The sequence below is a fragment of the Sturnus vulgaris genome, chromosome 25 (assembly GCF_052056855.1).
Source record: "Sturnus vulgaris isolate bStuVul1 chromosome 25, bStuVul1.hap1, whole genome shotgun sequence".
NCBI lineage: Eukaryota > Metazoa > Chordata > Aves > Passeriformes > Sturnidae > Sturnus > Sturnus vulgaris.
The window spans coordinates 7,656,714-7,678,082 of NC_142267.1; the positions used below are offsets into that span (position 1 = coordinate 7,656,714).

Genomic DNA, 21,369 nt, shown 5'->3' on the forward strand with positions numbered 1-21,369 from the left:
CCGCACCGCGCACCAGCCGCTCACGCTCGCCATGGCAACCCCGGGGGGGGGGCGGTGAGCGGGGTCGCCATAGCAACGGAGAGAGGAGGGGGCGCGGATGCGCAGAGGGGAGGTGGCCGGCGCCGGCGTAGGGGGGAAGCGGGGAGCGGCGGAGATCCGGTCTCCGGTGATTCCACGAGTCATCACCGGGCTGCCCACAGTCAGGCCCGGCTGCATGCTGCGGCCTGGGGATCACCCAGAGTCACCCCGAGGATGCTGAGGACCGGTTCGGGCAAGAAAGCGCAGCGTGAAGTTGGTGGCACCGGTCGCCGCTGCTGCATGGGGTTGCTCGGAGTCACCCCGGGGCTACTCAGGGCGGGATGCTGCAGCCTGGAGATAGTAGCACCGGTCCCTGCCGCCGCCGGGGGTCACCCGGGATCACCCTGGGGATACTGAGCGTCGATACTGGGGGGAGGCAGCGTGGTGGTACCTGTCCCTGGTGCCATGCCGAGTCACCCCAGGGGATGCTAAGGGTCAGTACTGGCAACAGTACAGTTACGGATGCAACAGAGTGGGAATGGTGGCACTGATCCTCCGTGTTTCCAGGAGTCACCCCGGAAAATGCTGGGGGCCGGGATGGGCGGGATGCCGCAGCGGGGAGATGGTGACGTGGGTCCCCACTTCTGCTTGGGGTCGCTCGGAGTCACGTCGGGGCTGCCCCAAGACCGGCACCGGCTGGATGCTGCACTGGAGAGATGATGGCGCCGGCCTCAGCTGAGGATGCTGAGGGCATATACCGGCCGGGTGACTTGGCGGGGGAGTGATGACAACCGTCCCCGGTGTTTCCCAAGGTCGGTCCCGCGGTACCCAGGGCGGTACCGGCAGGAGGTACGGGTGGGTAGCACCGCCCTCGGAGCTACCGGGGCTCCCCCAGGGATATTCCCGGAGATGCTCAGGGTCGTTACCGACGGGATGCTGCAGCGGGGAGGGGGTGGCACCGATCCCCGGTTTTCCTGTGGTCACCCGGGGTCACCGCGAGGGTGTTCAGGGCCGGTGCCGGCCGGCCGGATGCTGCGGTACAGGAGTGATCTCCGGTCTCCAGTGTTTCCTGTGTCACTCCGGGCATGCTGAGGGTCGGGACCGCTGTGATGCGGTGGCGGGGGAAGGGTGGCACAGATCCCAGTGCTCTCAGGGATCACCATGGGGCTTGTGGCTCACCCACAAGTGGGTCACTCGTGGCTACTAAAGCCCTTCCGACCTGGGGCTCTGTCCCCCCTGAGGACAGTTGGGGTGTCCCCAGCCCACCCGGCTGTGCAAGGACAGGATCTGCTCCCTGCACTGGGGACGCTGGGAGGGCTATGTGGAATCCTGGGGAGACTGGGGGGGGGGGGGTGGTTATGAGCAGTCCAGGGGGCTCTAAGGCCTATTAGGTGGCTGTGAGGGCACTGTGGAGGCTGTGGGGGATGTGAGCGGGCACTGGGGAAGACTGGGGAGCTGTAAGGGCCAAGGAGAGGAATTGGGAGGCCGTAGGGAGCAGTGGCGGGGGGCTGTAATGGCTGTGTGAGGGACCGCGGAGAATCCAGCTGGGAGCACTGGGAGAGATCAAGGGGGCAGTGAGGGGCTATGGGTGTACTGGTGGGCCTTGGGAGCACTGGGGGGCTCTGAGAGTACTGGGGGCCTAGGTGACACTGGGTGAGCTATTGGTATACTGGGGGGATATGGGAGTGCTTTGGGGATATGGAGGTACTGGAGGGAGCTATGGGGGCACTGGGTGGAGTTATGGGGCCACTAGGCGCCTATGGGGAGCACTGGAGGCTGCGGAGATACTGGGGGCCTGTGTGGGCACTTGGAAGCTATGGGGACATAGGCGTGGCTATGGGGTGGCACTGGGGGCTCTGGGAGAGCTCTGGGGGCTCAGGGGATACTGAGGAGCTATGGGGATTCGAGGCGGGCTGTGGGGTACTGGGGACTGTGCAGTGGCACCGGGGGCTCTGGGAGCGCATCCCGACCCCTCCGGGGACTGCGCGGTCGCTGCCGCCAGAGGGCGCGGGGGGGGGGGGGGGGGGGGGGGCGTCCCGCCGGTTCCTCTCCATCCCTGCTCTCCCTGCTGTCCCCGGATTGCCCTGCGGATTTCCCTCCTTTCCACCCTTTTCTCCATTTACTCTTCTTTTCCTCTATTTCACCCTGCTTTTTCTGTCTCCCCCATTTCTCCTCTTTCTCCCTGTTGCCCTCTGCTTCACCTCTTTATCCCCCTTTTCCCCTTTTTTCCTGTTTTCTCTAATTTTTCCTTCCTATCATCCCCTTTTCACCCTTTCCCTTGTTTTTCCTCTGTTTCCTCTGGTTTGTCCCCCCTTCCACCACCTTTTCCTCTTATTTTTCCATTTTTCCCGCTTTACGCCCTTCTTCCCCTTTATCCCCTTTCCCATTCTTTTCATTTTCCCTCACTTTTCCTCGTTTTCCCCCTCTTTCTTCCCATTTTCCTCTCTTTTTTCCCTCTTCCCCACGTTTTATTCCCAGTGTTCTGTCATCCCCCCTTGTCCCCTGCTTTCCCCGTTTCCCCCCTTTTTTTCTTCTTTTCCCCTTTCCCCCCCTCTTTTCCTCTCTTCCTCGACTCTTTTCTCCCTTTCCCCCCATTTATCCTCTGCTTTTCCCCCTTTTCCCTCATTCCCCCTCTCTTTTTCCTCTTTTTCCCATTTTCCCCCTTCCCCTTTTTGCGCCCTCCCCCGTTTTTTATTTTCTTCTTCCCTTTCCTGCCCCAGGACCTCGTAGGATCCCAGATTCCCAGATAGCACCCCACCAACCCTCCCCACAACCACCTCAGACCAGCGCATGGCCCAAATCCTGCCCTTTCCAATCCAAAAAGGTCACGTCCGGTGACAACGTCACACCTGGGACAGAGGTTAGGAACCACCGCAGAGGCCACGGAATACTGGCATCCCTCATCCCGGAGCTGAGGCTTCATTTGGGATGGGATGGGACGGATCCCCATTTCACATCCCACCCCTCAGTCCTGGATCCCTATCGTTTCTGGATGGGTCCCCCATTCCATGTCCCGCCCCTTATCCCCAGATCCCTAATATTTTCGGATGGAATGGACCCCCTGTCCCGCATCCCACCGCCATCCCGGATCCGGCTCTCCATGGAAGCCGCCGAGATGGCAGAGCTAGCAAGCCCCGGGAGCGCCGCTGCTCCGCTCATCCCGCCGGCGCCGCGCCACGGTGCGATTCCGGATCGCTCCGGGGAGCCGGGCAGGAAAAGCTTTTCATCCCAAATACGTATTGTTCACACCCAGCGGGGCGACCATTCAGCCTCCCACCAGGCGCAGGGTTGGGCTTCCAGCCGGAAATTTCCGTCCGAAGGTACAAAAAGTCATATTTGGCCCCAAAAAAATAAAGGTTGGGGGGTGGAGGGGGGAGAGAAAAATTTCCTCGTCCTCCCTCCCCCTCGTTGGGGCTCTCCAAATATTTACGTGGATTCAAAGGGGTCCCGAGGGAACAAAGCACGGACACGGCGCGGCTCCCCCGAACAATGGGACCGGATATTTTCTGATGTGAGTGGAGCCGGATCATATCCGGCCTGCCCGGCACCGAACCGCACCAATCCCAAGGCTCTTAGGAAAGAAGACTTTTTAATTAAAAAACGGAATTTTTTATTTTTAGGAAAGAAAAGGTTTCTGTATAAAGATAGTTGCTGTTTTTTTTTTTTTTTTAATTTGCAAAAGGTTGTTCAGGAATAAAAGGCCCGTTTTTTTTTTTTTCCCTTGGGAGAAATGGTTTTGCAGAAAAAAAACAGGACCCTTTCCTGGAATAAGGTCCCTTTAAAAAAAAAAAAACAAACCACCTTTGAGGAGAAAAAGGAGATGATGAAAAAGAGAAGGTACTTTTTTTAAAAATAAGGCCCCCTTTTTTTTTTTTCTTAGAAAAAGACAGTTTTTTGAGAGAAATAATAACACCTTTCATTTTAAATTTTTTTTAAAGTGGTCTTTCTTAAGAAAAATCTTTGGGGAAAAGAGGCTTTTTTCCTTGAAAAAAACAGGCTTTCTGGAAAAAAGCAAATGCTTTTTTAAAAAACAAGATAGTCGATATTTTACAGGAAAAAGAACAGGCAGAAAATGGACTTTAGAGCTCTACAAATAAACTACATTCTACAAGAAAAAACGGTTTTGCAAATAAAGGGGACTTTATGGGAAATGAAGAGGGTTTTTTGGAAAAGACTTTTCTTGAGAGAAAAATACTTTTTCTTGAGTAAAACAAAAATGTTTTTTGGGGGAAAAAAAGCATTTTTTGGGAAAAGTAGTTGTTTTTTGGGTTTTTTTAAAACTACTTCTTGGGAAAAAAAGGCTTTTCTGGCGACAAAACTGTGGGTTTTGGTGAGAAAAATAAAGTCAAAAAGGGCTTTAATGGGTAAAACTGGTGGGAAAAGTGCTTTTTTTAAAATAATTTTTTTTTTTGCGGGGGGGGAAAAGGTATTTTTTTGGGAAAAAAACCTTTTGTGGGGAAAAAAAGTGTTCTTTACAGGAATAGGACTTTTTGGAATAAAACTGGTGCTTTGAAGAAAAAGAAGTTCTTTTCTGGGGGAAAAATGTGCCTTTTTTTGAAAGAAAGGCCTTTTTAGAGGAAAGATGGCTGCTCTTGGAGGAAAGAAAAGGCTTTTTTTGAAGGAAGAAAAAGCCCTTTCTGAGAAAAAGAGGCGTTTTGGGGGTACAAAGGTCTTTTTGGGGGGCGAAATCCAGACTTCTTCTGAGATCTGCCCTCCAGATCCTCAGTGTACTGGAGGTCGCACTGGACCGGTCCCCAAGTGCCACTCCTCAGTGTCACCGTGTCCTTTCCCTGACAGAGTCCAGGGCTTCAGGGTCCCTCCAGGACACCAAGGGACCCCTTTAGCATCCATCCCCTCCAGCCCTTGCACGTACATCCCGGGATGCAGAGGTCACTGCCGTGAGCCAAACACGCCCCCTGTGCCCCCAGAACCCCCTCCCCATCCCCAGTACCGCCCAGCACCCCAATTCCAAGCCGGGAACGGTCAGAAAAGACATGGCCAAGGTTACAGAAGTATTCCGAGCCGCCTTTGGGGGTTTATTCCATTTATTTGCCGAGGATTTAGGTACTTTTCCAAAGGAAATCTCATGCTGACATTGTCTGTTCGTCCCATCCCATCAGGACGGCCTCCCCCCGCTCCCCCCGTTTTACTGGATGCTCCAAATTGGCCTTTTTTTGCACTTTTTTGGTGTTTTGTTGTTGTTGTTGTTTTGGGTTTTGGGGGGTTTTGGGGGGTTTTTTTGGGGTTGGTTTGGTTTTTTTGATTTTTTTTGCGATTACTCCTCGTGTTCCCCCAGATCTTCTGTTTTCTGCTCCCAGAGCAGGAATTACAGTTTCCATCCACTTGGTGTCAGCTCCGGCCCCACCATCCGTCCACCCATCCCAAATCACCCCAACCCCACCAGCACTGGCAGTTTTGGGGGACCCATTCACTTCCCTGCAGTTCAAATCTTTGATTTACCAGCATTAAAAATGACCAGCTCGTGGTTATACTACGGGATCCATACAGGAATTCAGCCCGATTCCCAGCCAGAATCCCGCTGGGTGCCAAATCAGCAGGGAAAGCTGTAGAGCTTTCAACCTGCACCATCGTTTCGTTGAGTTAATTAAACTCCTTCCAGTTTGAAAATTGATTAAACCTGGGATTGGGGAGGGCGGGGCGGAGTAGGTATCCTGAAATGGAGCTGCTGCTGCTGCTGCTGCTTTTGGTTGTGGTGGGAATTTTTTTACTAATGTGTTTAAAGCAGGATGAGCCGAAAGCTACTGGGCATTGAACTCCGGGGAATTTAGTTCCTGGAATACTTAGTGCCTGAGGAATCTATCGTTGGGGTATTTAGCTCTGGGGCATTAAACATCAAGACGTTTAGCTTCTTGGAATGTAATGTTGGGGCATTTAGCATTCAGGGAATTTAGTGCCTGGGGAACTTGGCACCGAGGCTTTTGGCTCCAGGGTATTTAGTGCTGGTGCATTAAACACCAGGGCATTTAGCCCCGGGGAATTTAGTGCCTGGAGAATGTGGTGCCTGAGGAATTCAGTGCCTGGGGAATTTGGCATCGGGACATTGAGCTCTGGGGCATTGAACTCCAGAGTATTTACTATTGGGACATTAAGCACCCAGGGAATTTATTTCCTTGGGAATTTGGCATCGGGGCATTTGGCTCTGGGTATTTAGGACTGGCATTAAACATCAGGGCGTGGAGCTCTGGGGGTATTTAGTGTTTGGGAATTTAGTGACTGGGGAATTTGCCAACGGGACATTTAGGAAAAGGGCACTAAGGATCGGGACATTTACCAGCAGGGCACTGAGCCCTGGTGCATTAAACACCGCGGCATTGAGCTCTGGGAGTTTAGTGTCGATGCATTCAGTGTCTGGGGAATTTAGTGCCTGGAATATTTAGGGCGAGGGTGTTTACCAAAAGAGTTCAGAATTGGTGTGTTTTCCAGCGGGATATTCAGCTCTGGGATGTCTCACACTGGGACATTCAGTATCTGTGCAGAGAGCCCCAGTGAACACTGGGCAATAGACATTGGGGTATTTATTTAGCTCTGGGGTATATTGGGTTGAGGCATCAAATATCAGGATGTGTAGCTTTGGGTATTTAGGGTTGGGGCGTTAAACATTAGTGTATTTAGCTCTGAGGTGTTTAGGGCTGGGATGTTCAGCATCAGTCCATGAAACATTGGGGCATTTAGGGAAAGGATTTTAGTGTTGGTGCATTCGACACTGGGGCTTTAAACATCGGGACAGTCAGCTCTGGGGCTTTTAGGGTTGGGATACTGAGCTCTGGGGCATTTTGACCAACACATAAATCATCAATTTAGCTCTGGACCACTTGGTGTTGGGGCTTTAGCACTGGGGCATTGAGCTTTGAGACATTAAAAAGAGGGAATTCAGCCCCAGGCATTTGGTGTTGCAACATAAAAGCATCAGTCATTAACACTGGTGTGTGTAATCCTGGGGTATTTAGCCTCAATGTTTAAAATACTGGTGAATGTTGCACTGGGGCATTTGGCCCTGGGATATTAAACTCTTAGCTCTGGGACATTAAACATCAGTGCATGAAATATTGGAGCATTTAGCACTGAGCCATTAAGAATCTGTGTAATTAGCACCAGCTCATTTAGCACTGGGGCATTTAGATAGATGCATAAAGCGGAATTTAGCTCTGGGGCATTTAACATCAAGGCGTTGAGAACTGGGGTGCTAAACATTGGGGCAAATAACTTTGGGACATTTATTGTTGGGGCATTGAGCACTGGGGCATTTAGATCAATGCTTAAAACATTAATGAATTTACCTCTGGGGCACTTGGTACTGGGGGATTAAACATCGGGATGTTTAGATCTGGGTTATTTAGGATTGGAGCATTTGGCACTGTGGAGCGTTACAGTGGGGAACCTAGCTCTGGGATACAAAACCTTTCGTGTTTAACTCTGGGACATTAAATATCAGCGTGTTGATCTTAGAGTATTTAGGGCTGGGACATTAAAGATGAGGGTGTTTAGCTCTGGGGTATTCATTGCTGGGACATTAAGTATCAGGATGTTTAGCTCTGGGATATTTAAGGCTGGGGCATTTGGCACTGGGGCATCGAGCATTGGGGAATTTAGCTCTGGGGTATTAAACATCTGATGCTTAGCTTTGAGTCATTAAACATGGGGGATGTTTAGCTCTGGGGTATTTAGTTTTGGGGTATTCAACATTAGGGTAATTAACTTTGGGTCATTAAACATGGGGATGTTTAGCTTGAGATACATAGTGTTAGGGTATTAAAAACCGAGGCATTGCACTGGGTATTTAGGGTGGGCCATTAAATGTCAGGGTGTTTAGCTTCGATTTTTTTGGTGTTGAGGCATTTAACACTGGGGTGTTTACGGCTGGGGCGTTAAACATGAGTGTGTTTAGCTCTGGGGTATTTAGGGCTGGGGCATTAAATATTGGTGTATTTAATATCCTTGCAGGTCCTGTTACTCCCTGCATGCTGCACTGCTGAACACCTCTTGAGACCTCATTGAGGCCTTAGAGAGGCCCTGGAGTTTACAGGCACGAGGGATTTGTATTTGAGGGATTTTCTCTTGAGGGATTTTCACTTGGACCCAGACTCCCAGCGAAATTCCAGCTCCAGGTTGAGCTGGGCTCTCTCACCCTGTGAACCTGCTCCCAGTGCACCCAGTCCAGTCCTTCGGATTTCCTAAGTGCAAATAAACCTTCCCCAGTGGAGTCTGAGCCTAGGAACACACAGGGAACCAGGAAGAGGGTGAGAATGCAGGGGAGGGGGATGGCAATGGCGGGGAGAGTCTGGGAATGCCAGAGAGAGGATGGGAATGATGAGGAGAGGGTGGCAGCACTGCAGAGAGGGTGGGAATGTTGAGGAGAAGGTGGCAATGCCAAGGATAGGGTGGCAGTGCCAAGAAGAGGGTGTCAGCACTGAGGAGAGGGTGTGAATACTGGGGATAAGGTGGGAGCACTGGAGAGAGAGTGGGAATGCTGGAGAGAGGATGGGAGTGCTGGAGAGAGAGTGGGAATGTTGAGGAGAGAATGACAATGCCGAGGAGAGGATGACAATGCCAAGGAGAGGGTGTCAGCACTAAAAAGGTGGGAATGCTGGGGAGAGGATGGAAATGATGGGGAGGGGAAAGGAGTGGCAGTGCCAGAGAGCGGGTGGCAGTGTTGGGGAAAGGCTGACAATTCTGTGCAGAGGGTGGCAACGCCAAGAGGAGGGTGGCATCTCTGGACATTGCACTGCTGTCCCCAGGGACATGGATCTCCCCCACCACCTGCTCGCCCCTGGCTGGGGATGCTTGGGTTGGTGTTGCCCCAGCACCACTCTTCCTCCTCCTCCTCCTCCTCCTCCTTCTCCTCCTCCTCCTCTCCTGCTCCAGCCGACGTGTCTGGCTCCGGTTGCAAGAAATGAGGCAGGTCCAGCAGAGAGCAGTGGTAACACACCGGCATCCCGCCACTTCCCTCTTGCTCATCCTGGCCTTTCCAGTCAATCTTAATTTCCCTGGAAAGAGAAAAGTGGAATTTGCCAAAAACTTTGGAGCTTAATCAAAAAAACCACCCCAGTTTTCCTGGTGGTGGAGGTGTAATAGGAGCGGAGAGGGCTGGCAGAGAGATTTACAGGCTGAATCGAGACTGGTAATTGCAAAGAAAATAAAAAAATCCTCGTAAGAGCAAGAAAAAAAAACCCTTGTAAAAATAAATTATCAGCTTCTCTATTAAATTATTCTGCCCCGCTGGAGCAGGACACCCGCGGCTTTTGATCCTCCCGCTGCCGTCCCGTTCCCAGCCCGCGGGACGGGGCCGAGGGGTCCCGGATGGTAATGGGCCCTGACAGCTTGGAAAAGCGAGACGGGCTCTTCGTTAATGAGCCCTAACGAAGCCAAGGGGCCCGACGAGCCCGGCGGCGGCTTCTGCTGAGCCGGCTGGGCTGGGCGCACCGAGGTGATGCCCCGGCGCGGCGGCGGAGGGCGAGGGGGGGCGGGAGGGATGGGATCTGTTGCCTTTTTCCGTCTCTCGTTCTTCCAGCGGGGAAAAAAAAATCATAAAAGAAAATTTAACCGGAGATTCAGTTTGGGGGGCTTCCTGCAAATGGGAGATGAGAAAAAAGAGAGATGAGAGCTTGGTCTACTACGAACTTGCAATGCACCTGCAACAGGCTTGCAACAGATTTGCAATGGATTTACACAAAGGGGTTGCAATGGGACTGAAACAGGTTTGCAATGGGTTTGCAATTAGTTTACAATGGGTTTGCAAGTGTTTTGAAATGGTATTCAAAGGTCCCCAATGAAACAGCAGAGAGCTTGATAAGGGTTTGCAATGGGTCCACGATGGGCTTAAAAGGAGCTTGCAATGGGCTGCGAGGGGTATGCGAGGGATTTGTGATCGGTTTGCAAGGGGCTTGCAATGAGTTTGCAGTGGGTCTACAAGAGATTTGAAATGGCCATTCAAGGTTCCCAACTTTGCAATGCACCTCCAGGTTTTGCAGGAGGTTTGCAGTAGGTTCACCATGGATTTGGAAGGGATTTGCAATGAGTTTACAATGGGCTTACAATAGGCTTACAAAGGGTTTACAGTAGGCCTGTGACTAACATGCAATGGGCTTCCAAGGGACTTACAAGGAGTTTGCAGTTAGCTTGCAATGCGTTTACAATGGGCTTGCAATGCCTTCTCTCCACATGGGCACATCCCAGGAATCCGAAGCCCAGTCCTGACATTTGTCCCTCATCCTGCGGAGCCTCCTGGCTGTGCTGCTCCCGCTCTCCCAAGGCTGCCTCTGGATTCAGTCCATCCCAGGAAAGGATTTATTCCCCTATCACACTCTGGGCTTCACTCTCCGTGATTTAAGGAGAAGCAGCTGCCCGGGTGGGAGATCAAAGGTCCCACTGGAGCTCCGGGAGGGTGGAAAATCCCCGCAGCCCCGGGGGAGGATCCGAAGGGCTCTGGCTGCATGGGGCTCTGGCAGTGACTGAAGCCCTGGAGCCTCTGTGTAACTGGAATCAGAAGGGAGGGGAGTCCAGGCTGGGAAATCAGCCGACGGAGGCTGGGAGCAGCAGGGTTCCTTTGATCCCAGCCTTGCTTCCAGGCTTCCTCCTTCCCTTGCTGCTGGGATTGCAGGGAGCTTACAACAAGCTTGCAACAGGCTTGAAGTAGGCTGGGAATGAGCTTGCAAGGGACTTACATTGGGCTTAAAATACATTTACAGTGGGCTTGCAATGGGTTAGCAAATTATTTGCAACAGGTTTGTGACAGACTTGTGATAGCCTTATAATGGGTTTGCAATGGGCTTTGCGATTGGAATGGGACAAAAATTAAAGTAATAAATAAATGTGCATATAAATTGAGGGAGTTATTTGCATCTTTACCCTCTTGGTGAATTTGATGCTTCTTTCAGCTGCCATCACAGATTTGTAACACAGAGTGAGAAAATCAGGCCTTACACCAACCCAGATCATCTCAATGTTTATTCAATGAAAACGTCAACACAAACCCACCCTGGACCTTCTTGGATGAGCAATCCCACACAATTTATCAAATTGACATGGATTTGAGTTGGAGAGCTGCAAATATTCCATATTTAGAAATGGGGCTACTCTTACTGGGGCTACTCTTCTGGTGGAATTTCACTTTCCTTTGAAGCTTTTCACTATTTACAGTGGGATCTGAGGGTGTTCTTGGTTCCCATTTTGCACTGGGGAGAATGTTCAGTGTCAACCCCTGAAAAATTATATATATCACAGCCCCAATTGCAACAGATCAAGGATGGAAATGGCTTTTGCTGGAAATCTGCCTCTTTGCAATCTCAAATCTTGAAGTAAGATGCTGAGATGAAAACCCAGAGGAGGGATTGCTTTGGGATGGGTTGGAAAAGACATTGCACAACTGGTCTGAGAAGTTTCCAACCCATCCCAACCTCTTGGTTTCATCCCTGTGATCCTAAATAAGGGAAGAGGAGTCGGGTCAGAGGACTTTCACCCACACTGATGATTCACCCAACCCCACAACCAGTCCAGTCATCCTTGGGTGTGTGGGAACTTCTGGAGTGGGTTTCTACCCTTGGAGAAACCTCTTGGAGAACCTGCTTCTGGTATTTTGAGTTCTCCTAGGAGGAGGAAAGACGTTATTACTGGTAAATCCTGGAGAACTCATCTGGGTTGCTTCTCTCCAGCCAGGAATGTCTTCCAAATCAATCCAAGGAGGAGAAAATGCAGGGAAACCCCACCCTCTTACAGCAAAATGGTCCTTGTACTTGTGATGGGGATATAAAGTTGTAAACCCTAGAAATCCTTGATGGATCAGCATTTTTTTGGGAAGCAAATGGATCTGTGGGTTTTGCCTGTGCATCCAGAGTGTTTGTCCCTCCACACCAGCAGCAAGAAGTGATCAAATGCCTTCTCCACGCTCGTCACTATGTCTTGGGACATGTGATGCTTTGGTGGTGCTGGAGATGCTTTCCAGCCCTTACCAAGCTCCTGGGAATCTCCCAGAGAGGTGTTTTCCTCAATAGACCATCAAAATTTGCAAAAATTCGATTTTCTTGAGTAGAGATGAAGTGCTGCTGCTGATTAACAGTGAATTGGGACCATTTGAAGTACCCCAGGAATTTGCTTGGTCATCCTGCTTTTGGAATATGCTGGAAAGCCCCATCTCCACATTCATCCATCCATAATTTGGACACGATCACCTCTGAAATCTTTGCACACCAAAATTGGCTCTGATGAAGATGTTACAAATATGATGGAGTTGCCTTCAGTTAACCCCTTGGATGGTCCCACCACCCACTGGAAGTGATGTGCTTGGATCTTGGGAATGCTGGCAAGGAAAAACAAAGACGGTGAGCTCAGGGTTATTTATCATGGCAGTGAGCCAGGCTCCACATCACCTGGACTGGCAGGGAAAGGATCTGGATTCTGGCAGTCGTGGGGGTTTGGGATGTGAACTGGTCTCTGTGGGCTGTTCAGGCTGGTTTTGGCACCCTTAGTACAAAATTAGCTGGAAATTGGTCTCTTTTGACCAAATCTTGAGTCTTGGAATGGGTGACCAAATCCCAGAGCTATCTCCAGTCTTGATTCCACATTGCTTTTGGGTCACGTCTGGTGATTTAGGGGCAAAAATGTGTGATGTCACCTCCTGTTACTTTACCCGCATGCCCCTGACCCCAAATAAACAAAAGGTTTAGGCTCTCCCCTCTGAGAGGTTCATGGGTGATGCTCTGATGTTCTTCCCATGTCTCCTCTGACATGGGATGAAGCTGAGACAGGGCAGCTCCAGACAGATGGTTTTGAGGCACTTTGAGGTCACTGACACAAAGTCTTCCACCAGCCCAAATCCTCCTTGTTGCTTTGTCAGTGAATATGGGGACCAAGAGCTGCCTTGGTTCCTCTGGCATCAACTCTTCTCCCTCACTTTGTCCAGAGCTGACCTGGTGTTGCTTGAGTTTTTCCTCCAGCTTTGCTTTCTGGCTGATATTAAACCCACATGGGCCACAAAGCAGCCTCCACACCCTCCTCATGTCGAGTGCAAGCAAGAGCCAGGAATGTGAAAAATTCCAAAGGAATGGACATCTCCGACTTGGCCTTATCTTCAGTATTTGCTCCAGCTCCTCCTTTTTATGGCTCTGGTTCTCCAGCCCAGCCTTGTTGCTTCTCTTGCAGGACCTTCATCCCCTGCTCTCTCCAAGACCTTCATCTCCAGTTCACACTAAGAACTGCCCAGGTTGGATATCTGATCCCAGGTGAGATCCTATTCCCACCATGGATCCCATGGGGTCACATCCTCCCTCTTTTCTTTCCTGGCTTGTGATTATTTATCTACCCCTTGGCTTCTTCCTTTTCCCATAATTTGAAAGAGTGTTTTTGCTTCCTTTTGAGTCATCGTGGAGTTCCTGCTCTCTCCAGTTGAAGAGGTGAGTAATGTAGGGTTGGATGGACCACACTGTTCTGGGGAGAGGGATAAGAGAGGAGAAGTTAGGATAACAACCAGACTGTCTCCTCTGACCAGGAGAAGCCACAGCCCCATGACCAGGGAAGGTGCCAGATCTCAAAGAACAAGATACTAACAGTGTGGCCATTCAGGCCTTGGGTTGGTGTCACCTTCTTGGAACTTTGTGGTCAGTCAGGACGGTCCCAGGTCAAGTGAAAGAGGAGAAGGACCAATTCAGGGTCACCAAGATTCCCAAGCCAACACATGTTGGGAGATGTGGGGGAGCTGGGCTGGGATGTGGTGAGGTAGAGGAGGGTGTTCCCAATTGGATAGACCAAATCTTGTCTGAAAGTGTCCCATTCCTGGAAGTGCCCAAGGCCAGGTTGGAGCAACCTGGGACAGTGGGAGGGTCCCTGCCCATGGCAGAGAGTGGAACAGGATGGGCTTTAAGGTCCCTCCCAGTCCAAACCAGATTGGGATTTTATTCTAGGAAAACCCAAATTTACCTCAATTCCATGCTCCAAAACACAAATTCCAGAACATGGGGCAGCACCAGGCCTGGAGATCCCCAAATTCCCCCCTTTTCATCCTCCTTTCCTTCTTTGTGTTTTATAACTGGGGTAACCGTGAACAAAAACCCGGGGAATTATTTCGGCTCAGCAGGTCGGAAAGAGGCCAAGACGCTGGACGAGCTGTCACGTTGGATTTTCCAGCCCTTTGCACCAGCAGGAGAAGTTTAATGTAAATAAATCCCCACTTCCATCCTATGGCATGTCCAGCCTCTATATAAGTCGGAGCAACACCCAGAACTTGCCTCCCAATCTGGGTTGGCATGAAAATCCATGGCAAACGTGTTCACTGAGGGTTTCTTTCCTCCTAAACCCTTCCCAGCAGAGTTTTCTGGGAGGCAATTCAGCACAGATTAACATCCCAGCATCAGGAATATGTGGAGGGGAAGAGGCCCAATGGACTGGGTTCACCCTGATATTTCAAATGAAGAAAAAAGCAAGGTTTTTGGATATTTATGATTTTTGTAGTCCTGGGGAGGGGAGGTTTAAATCCCCCAGGCTGAGCTATCCCAGGGATTGCAAATTATACATATGATCTCTCTATATAAAAATATATATTTTTCTTTATAAATATTAATTTCTCTATATATTTCTATATATTTATATTTAGATTTATATATATTTCTACAATTATCGAAATATATACAATATATAATGTATACATTATAATTTATATACTAATGTTAATATTTTTATATAGATAGACAGAGAGAGAGGGACGGAGTGTTATAGTTCTATAAAATATAAACATACAAATTTACAACCCTTTTTCCCAGTAAAGGAGCTGACTTGGAAAAGGGGAATCCAGCCTCAAGCTCAGCTGCCTCCAGCGTAATCCCCCACCAGCCCCTAACAAAGAATAGCCCCATTATTAATTAAACAGTGAAATTAAACTATAGATGCCTGAAAATATTTCCTGTTGGGGCACGTGCCCCCAAATCTCACGGCCAGGTTTATGGGAACCTCGATCCCTAGCACTGCCCACAGTCAGCCTCCTGCAGCTTTTAGGCTTGGTTTTAAGGGGTTTGAGGGGAAATAAGTGTTCGCTCCTGCCTGGAAATCAGAAAGTGTGTCTGGGAATGTGAGAAAATACTAAAAATCCACCCAACTATGTGAAAGAATCTACAGGAACAAGACTGAATGCTAAAAATCCATCCAAATTCTTATTTTCCAAGGTAAATTGGGGCTTCTAGAGAGTAATACTGGGAAGTCACAGCCTTTTCAGTTTAAGCAAAGGATTATATGTAAATTATTCCCTATTTTATCTGTTAAGATGCTTCCAAACCCTCTTTCTTTTATGAACTGGGACCCCTCTTCATGCTTGGATGCAGGAGGCCCCATGATTGGGAAAAAGTACCCCAAGTTTATATGATGGGGTGGTAAATTTGCAAAAGGAGGTCTCAGGTTTGCAAAAGGGGGTCCCAAGACTAGTAAAAAGTCACCCTAGATTTAAGAAAAGCTCAGGTTAAGCTCAGGTTCCAAAAATGAGGTCCCAGGTCTACAAAATGGGATCTCAAGCATAAGAAAACAAGGCAAACAAGAGCCTCCAGATCTGAAAAACAAGCTCCCAGATTTGCAAAAAGGGGTCCCAAGTTTAAGGAAAGCCCCCAGGTTTCATAAAAGTTGCCTTGATTGACAAAAAAAACCTTCTCAGGTTAAAGAAAAGGTGCTCCAAGTTCACAAAACGGGGTACTATTGTAGAAAAAAGTGGTTTTGATTTGGGCAGTGAGGTTCCAGGGTTGCAAAAGGACACCTCAGATTCCCTAAAAGGGGTCCAAGGTTCTCAAAGAGGGGTCCCAGGTTTAAGAAAAGTAACTCTAAGTTTAGCAAAATGAGTCCTGCTTCACAATCCTCCTCCCCAGTTGTGAGAAAAGGCCCACTTCCAAAAATGGGGTTCCAGGGTTGAAAAAAGACACCTCAGGTTCCCTAAAAGATATACCAGATACCCTAAAAAGGGTCCCAGGTTTAAAAAACGAGCCTTGATTCACTAAAAGGGCCCTAAAACTTAAAAAAATTTCCAATGGTTCCCTAAAAAGGATCTCAGATTACCTAAAAGGCATCCCAGGTTCCCAAAATGAGGTCCCAGGTTTGCAAAAAGCCCTCTCAAATTCAAGGAAAGACACCCCAGATTCTCGAGATGGGGCTCAATGTTTGCACCAGTGGGGTCCTGGTTTTCAAAACTGGTCCCATATTGCCACAAAAGCCCCCCAGATTTAAGAAAATACCCTGCAAATTTGCATTTTGGGGTCCAAGGGTCCCAGATCCTGCATGGAATTCCCACCCTGTTGCACGTGGGAATTGCTCTTGACCCCCCAAACGGGCATTGCCCCCCACAAAGCCGAGTTTTGGGAAATGATGGAGCTGGCAGCAACTCCCTGGGGCTCAGGGGTGAGATTTCCCTGGATAATCCTCTAATTCCTTGAGCCCCGCGCTCCAGTTACAGCGAAGACCTGTGGAAAAAGTAGCAAAAATCCCTGTTTGGGGCAGAACAGGTTTTGTCAGAGCTAGTTATGCCCCAAAATCTGAGTGATCCCCAAAACTGGAATTTAGGGGTTTCCTCCCCAGAGTTAAACACGTGAAATTGCAATGGAGGGCATTGTAAAGACCCATTTTTACAGTGGGAGATCCCTGCCAAAAAGGTCGGGTTTGGACTATGGGGTCCCCCAAAAGACCCTTTTTTGCACTCCTGGAGTTCCCCAAAAGACCTCTTTTCTCCAGCTCAGGGTCCCCAACAAGATCTAATTTTACAGCATTGGTATCTCCCCTAAAAAAGACATTCTTGCAGCACGGAGTCCCCCAAGAATCCCAGTTTTCACTCTTGAGGTCCTGCAAAATACTCTTTTTTGCAGAGTTGGGATCCCCCCCAAAAGGCAAATTTTTGCAGCGTTTGACCCATTTCTGCATCTCTCCAGGGACTCAGCTTTGCACTCTTGGGGTCCCCCATGAATCCCATTGTTTTTGGCATTGTGCAGTTTCCCAAAATACCCAGTTTGCAGCTCTGAGATCTCTAAAAAACCTATTATGGAGACTTGGGATCCCCTGAAAGACTCATTTTAGCAGCGTGGGGTGCCACATTTTCCATCTCAGAGTCCCCCACAAGATTTGTATATCCAGCACCATTGGAGTCTTCCAAAAATTTACTTTCCCAGCATGACATTCCCCAATGAACCAATTTATACAGCACTATGCCCCCCAATAAATCCATTTTTTCCAGTGTGAGGTCCCCACAGAGTTCCATCTCTGCAGCCCCCAGAATTTTTAATCTGGCCCAAATATAAACCCAGCCCAAAATTCCCATCCCCTTCTTGTGTCCCCAAGGCCCATTTGTGTTCCACCCCCCATCACCCAGGGATCCACTCTCTGTACTACTAATACTAATACTAATACTAATACTAATACTAATACTAATACTAATACTAATACTAATACTAATACTAGCAATAACAAGAATAACAATAATAAAATAACAACAACAATTAATGATAATTTTAATCATTTGGGAACAATTTCATTTACTGATTTAAATGGGTTTTGAACTGGATTTTCCCCCATATTTTGTTAAACTCAAAAGGTAACATTCCCAGGATTGGAAGTGGCCGATAGAAAATACCACTTTAAAACCGGATGTCTTGAAAAATGTTTGGAAAAAGGCAAAATTTAGTGGTTTAGTAGCAGAATAAAGGGGAAAAGATAATAAATTATCTGAAAAATGAAGGACTAGAGAAGGAAAATTATATGAAAGTCAAATAGTGTCAAAAATAATGAAGGGAAATTATAATGAATGGGAAAAATACAAGGAAAAAGGAATAAATGCAAGAGGGTAAAAATGAGAATAAGGACATCAAGAATAGAAAAGTAAAATAATGGGAAAATAAAGTCAGGAAAAGAAGGATAAAATTACATGTATGCAAAAAGAAACTAGAGGTAAAAGAAAAACAATATAAAATAATAAAAAAGAAGTAATAAAATAATACAAACCCAAAATAATGCAAAGTGATAATAAATTTATCACAAATAAAAATGGACAAGTAAAGTAGAAAAACGGATAAAAAGGGAAGGGAATGGACATTTAAAAGGATATAAAAATGAGAAGATATAGGAATAAAATAATGTAAAAATAAAAGAATAGAAAATAAAAGAATCTAAAATATGAATAAACCGAAAAAGAATATTAAAATGCATCATACGAAATAAAAGAATATAAAAATTTATCAAAAGCTAATAGAAAATTATGAATTAATAAAAATCTAGAAAAAAGATAAAATTAATTGTAAATTAACGAATATTAACAAATCAATAAAAATTGAAAAGATATTAAAAATTATTAAAAGACTGAAATTAAAACAACATAAAGCTAAAAAAACCCCAAAACAAGAAACCCAAAGAATATTAAAATAAAAATATAGAAAACGAGTAACATTAAAAACTGAAATAAAGCAATCCGAACTCCCAGCACATTAAACCCCAGGGATGTAAAACCGAATGAATGGAACCCAACACAAGAATTCCATTAATTAGATTTATTATTTCCCTGTCCCCCCACCCCGCGCTTCCCTTTGCTGGGAAGGGAATTCCGGGGAGGGAAGGACTTGGCGCTGGAGTGGATCAGGAGTGCTCACACCCCCTCCTGCTCTTCTTCCTCCTGCTCTTCCTCCTCCTCTTTTCCTCCTTCTCTTCTTCTTCTTCTTCTTCTTCTTCTTCTTCTTCTTCTTCTTCTTCTTCTTCTTCTTCTTCTTCTTCTTCTTCTTCTTCTTCTTTCTTCTTCCTCCTCCTCCTCCTCCTCTTCCTCCCCGCGGGGGTTCCCGGCCCTTTGTTCCCCCCACAAAGCCACATCCCGCCGTCAATACACCGGGAGGGTTTTTTTTTTTTCGTTTCCTGAATTAAATAAATACTTTTTTCCCCCACCTTTCTGGAATTTTCCTGCCCCGGGAATGGCCTCAGCCGAGCTTGATTTGATCACTTTTTATTTTATTATTTTTTAGTTTGTTCTCCAGCTGTCCCGGGAAGAGGAAAACAACCCACGCAGGCACCAAGCCCCCAGCATCTCCTTGGGCACAGAATCAGAGACCAAAGATACCTGGAAAAAATTCCACTGTGGATTAAACTTGTTAGAAAAGGCTTTTCCTTAAAAAAAGGGGGATTTGGGGATTTGAGAGGATGCTGCGGTTCCTGTATCCCTGCCCACATCACCTGTGGTACCCACAGCTGCTGGGATGCAGCAGGTACATCCCAAAAAACCTTCTTCTGTGGACTGACCTCTCTTAGATGACGGAAAATGCTCCCTCATCTGAGAAATCACAAATCCTCCCCTTGGTGGACCTTAAGAGGGAAATTTGGGTAAAAGTGTGAAAATTTGCCCCCAAAAGTCACTATTTCCTTCCTTGGTGATATCTAAGGGAAATTTGGGAAAAAAATTAAGGGATATCCGGAAATCCACTCCAAAACGTCACAATTTGTCTCCTCAGTACTGTTTAAAGAGTAAATTTTGGAAAAGTTGTGGGACATTTTCCCAAAAATATCAATCACAATTCCAGCGAGCCTTCCAGGGGGATTTAAGGGCTTCCGGCCGGCCCCACGAGTGTCACAAGTTTGCGCTGTCTCAGCCTCTCTCCAGGCTGGTCAATCCATGGATCAAGCTTTCCTAAGATATGGAAAATCCACCCTAAAAAGTCACATTTCCCCCCACTGGTGGAATTTAAAGGGTGAAAATCTGGAAAAATTATGGAAAACATGCAAAAAAATTAGAGTTTCTCCCTATCACAGGGATTTAAAGGGGAAATTCTGAGAAAATGATGGAAAAATCCCCAAAATCACCTCCTCCAGCAGGAGCTCAGGGCTGCAGGCTGGTGCTATCAGAGTCCTGGTCCGTGAGTTTTTGCTCCACTTTTCCTCGGGAAAAGGGACTAGAGGATGGAGTGGCTTTTCCATGGGATTTGAAAGATTAAAATATGGAGTTTTGAGAGTTTTTATCGAGAATATGTTATTAATTCTGTTTATTTTAGTCATTTTTAGACAATATTATATTAATATTAAAATATGGATAACTATTCTATTCTATTCTATTCTATTCTATTCTATTCTATTCTATTCTATTATTCTATATCTTGCTATATATTTATTAGATCTTATATCTTTATTTTCCTTTATTATATTATTATTTTATCACACTATACTATAATGCCATACATTCATTGTACAACATATCTTAGTGAATTAGTATTATAGTTATGATTAAATTAATGCTATATTTATACATATTAATGTTATTTTTCTCTTCTATATTAAATATAGATATAAATCTACTGAAAAAGGCCCCCACTCCCTCATATATAATTATTTTTAGTACATTTTTCTGTCTTCCTAACACCCAAACCCTCCATATCTTTAATTTTTGTATATTTTCTTTGCCTTCTGCTACAAACCCCACTACAAACTCTCTCTGTATTTAATGTTACAGTTTTCTAGTACAAAAGGGACCCTCATAACTCCATTATATTATTTTTATATAGACTTTCATGTCTTTCTAATGCAAAAATAACCTCAAAATATGGTTTTTTATTTAATTTTGCAACTTCCTAGTAGAAGAATGACCTCAATCCACTCTATATGTATTTTTAAATATATATCTATATTTTTCAGCTTTTTAGTGTGAAAAAGACCCCCAAACCTCCATATGTGTATTTTATTGTGGCTTTCTTGTGAAAAAAAGTCCCAATCAACCTCCGAATAGATATATTTGCATCTAATTTTGCAGCTTCGTTATGCCAAACCTACCCAAATTATCCTATATATTATCTATAATAAATATTTTACTTATATTTAAAATATTCATGAGTCTGAGCATCTCAGCCCCTCCTCCACCTGGGTTCCAGCACCTGGCTCATCCCAAACCAGCATCCTCAGGATTCTTCTCTGTAGGGAAAACACCCCTCCAAGTCCTCATATCCACAACCCACATACAATCCTTCCACTGTTCCCTGGTGTCCCAGATCCTGATGTCAATCAATTTTTGATAGATGCAAAATGATAATTTCCCCCAGATTTTTGGAAAATTTTATTTTTTGGGCAAGATCCTCCATTCAGAAATGTATTTATTAAAACTTTATATCTATATTGTTCTTTCTCCCAAATTTATTTTCCCACCTTCTGGGGAAATGAATTTTCAGGACTTGAAGGGAAAATAAATGAGGGTTTGTGCCTACAAACTCCACAAATGTGATTATTTTATTCACCGGGACATTAATTTTTCATGTGGGCAATGCAGGAATTCAAGATTTGGAGCCTCGATGGAAAATTACCGCCAGGCAAACAAAGAAATCTGGGATTTGGGAATAAACAGGCGGGCCAGGAAGCTGGGAG

The 21,369-nt window shown here is 46.7% G+C and overlaps 1 protein-coding gene across 8 annotated transcripts; it reads left to right on the forward strand.

Annotated features, from left to right (window-relative positions):
• The first annotated feature begins 129 nt into the window (after positions 1-129).
• LOC148221265 (uncharacterized) lies at positions 130-20,837 on the forward strand. 8 transcript variants are annotated; one of them, XM_088178639.1, is made up of 4 exons: positions 130-830; positions 13,174-13,253; positions 13,390-13,424; positions 18,993-20,837. In XM_088178639.1, exons 1-4 carry the CDS (start codon positions 760-762, stop codon positions 19,137-19,139), a joined length of 333 nt encoding a protein of 110 aa, XP_088034765.1. In that variant the 5' UTR covers positions 130-759; the 3' UTR covers positions 19,140-20,837. The 8 variants fall into 8 exon arrangements, 1 of the variants encoding a protein (XP_088034765.1); XR_015808403.1 differs by lacking the exon at positions 13,390-13,424; XR_015808400.1 differs by lacking the exon at positions 130-830 and adding an exon at positions 9,517-12,353 and having other exon boundaries at positions 13,390-20,837.
• Positions 20,838-21,369: the final 532 nt, after the last annotated feature.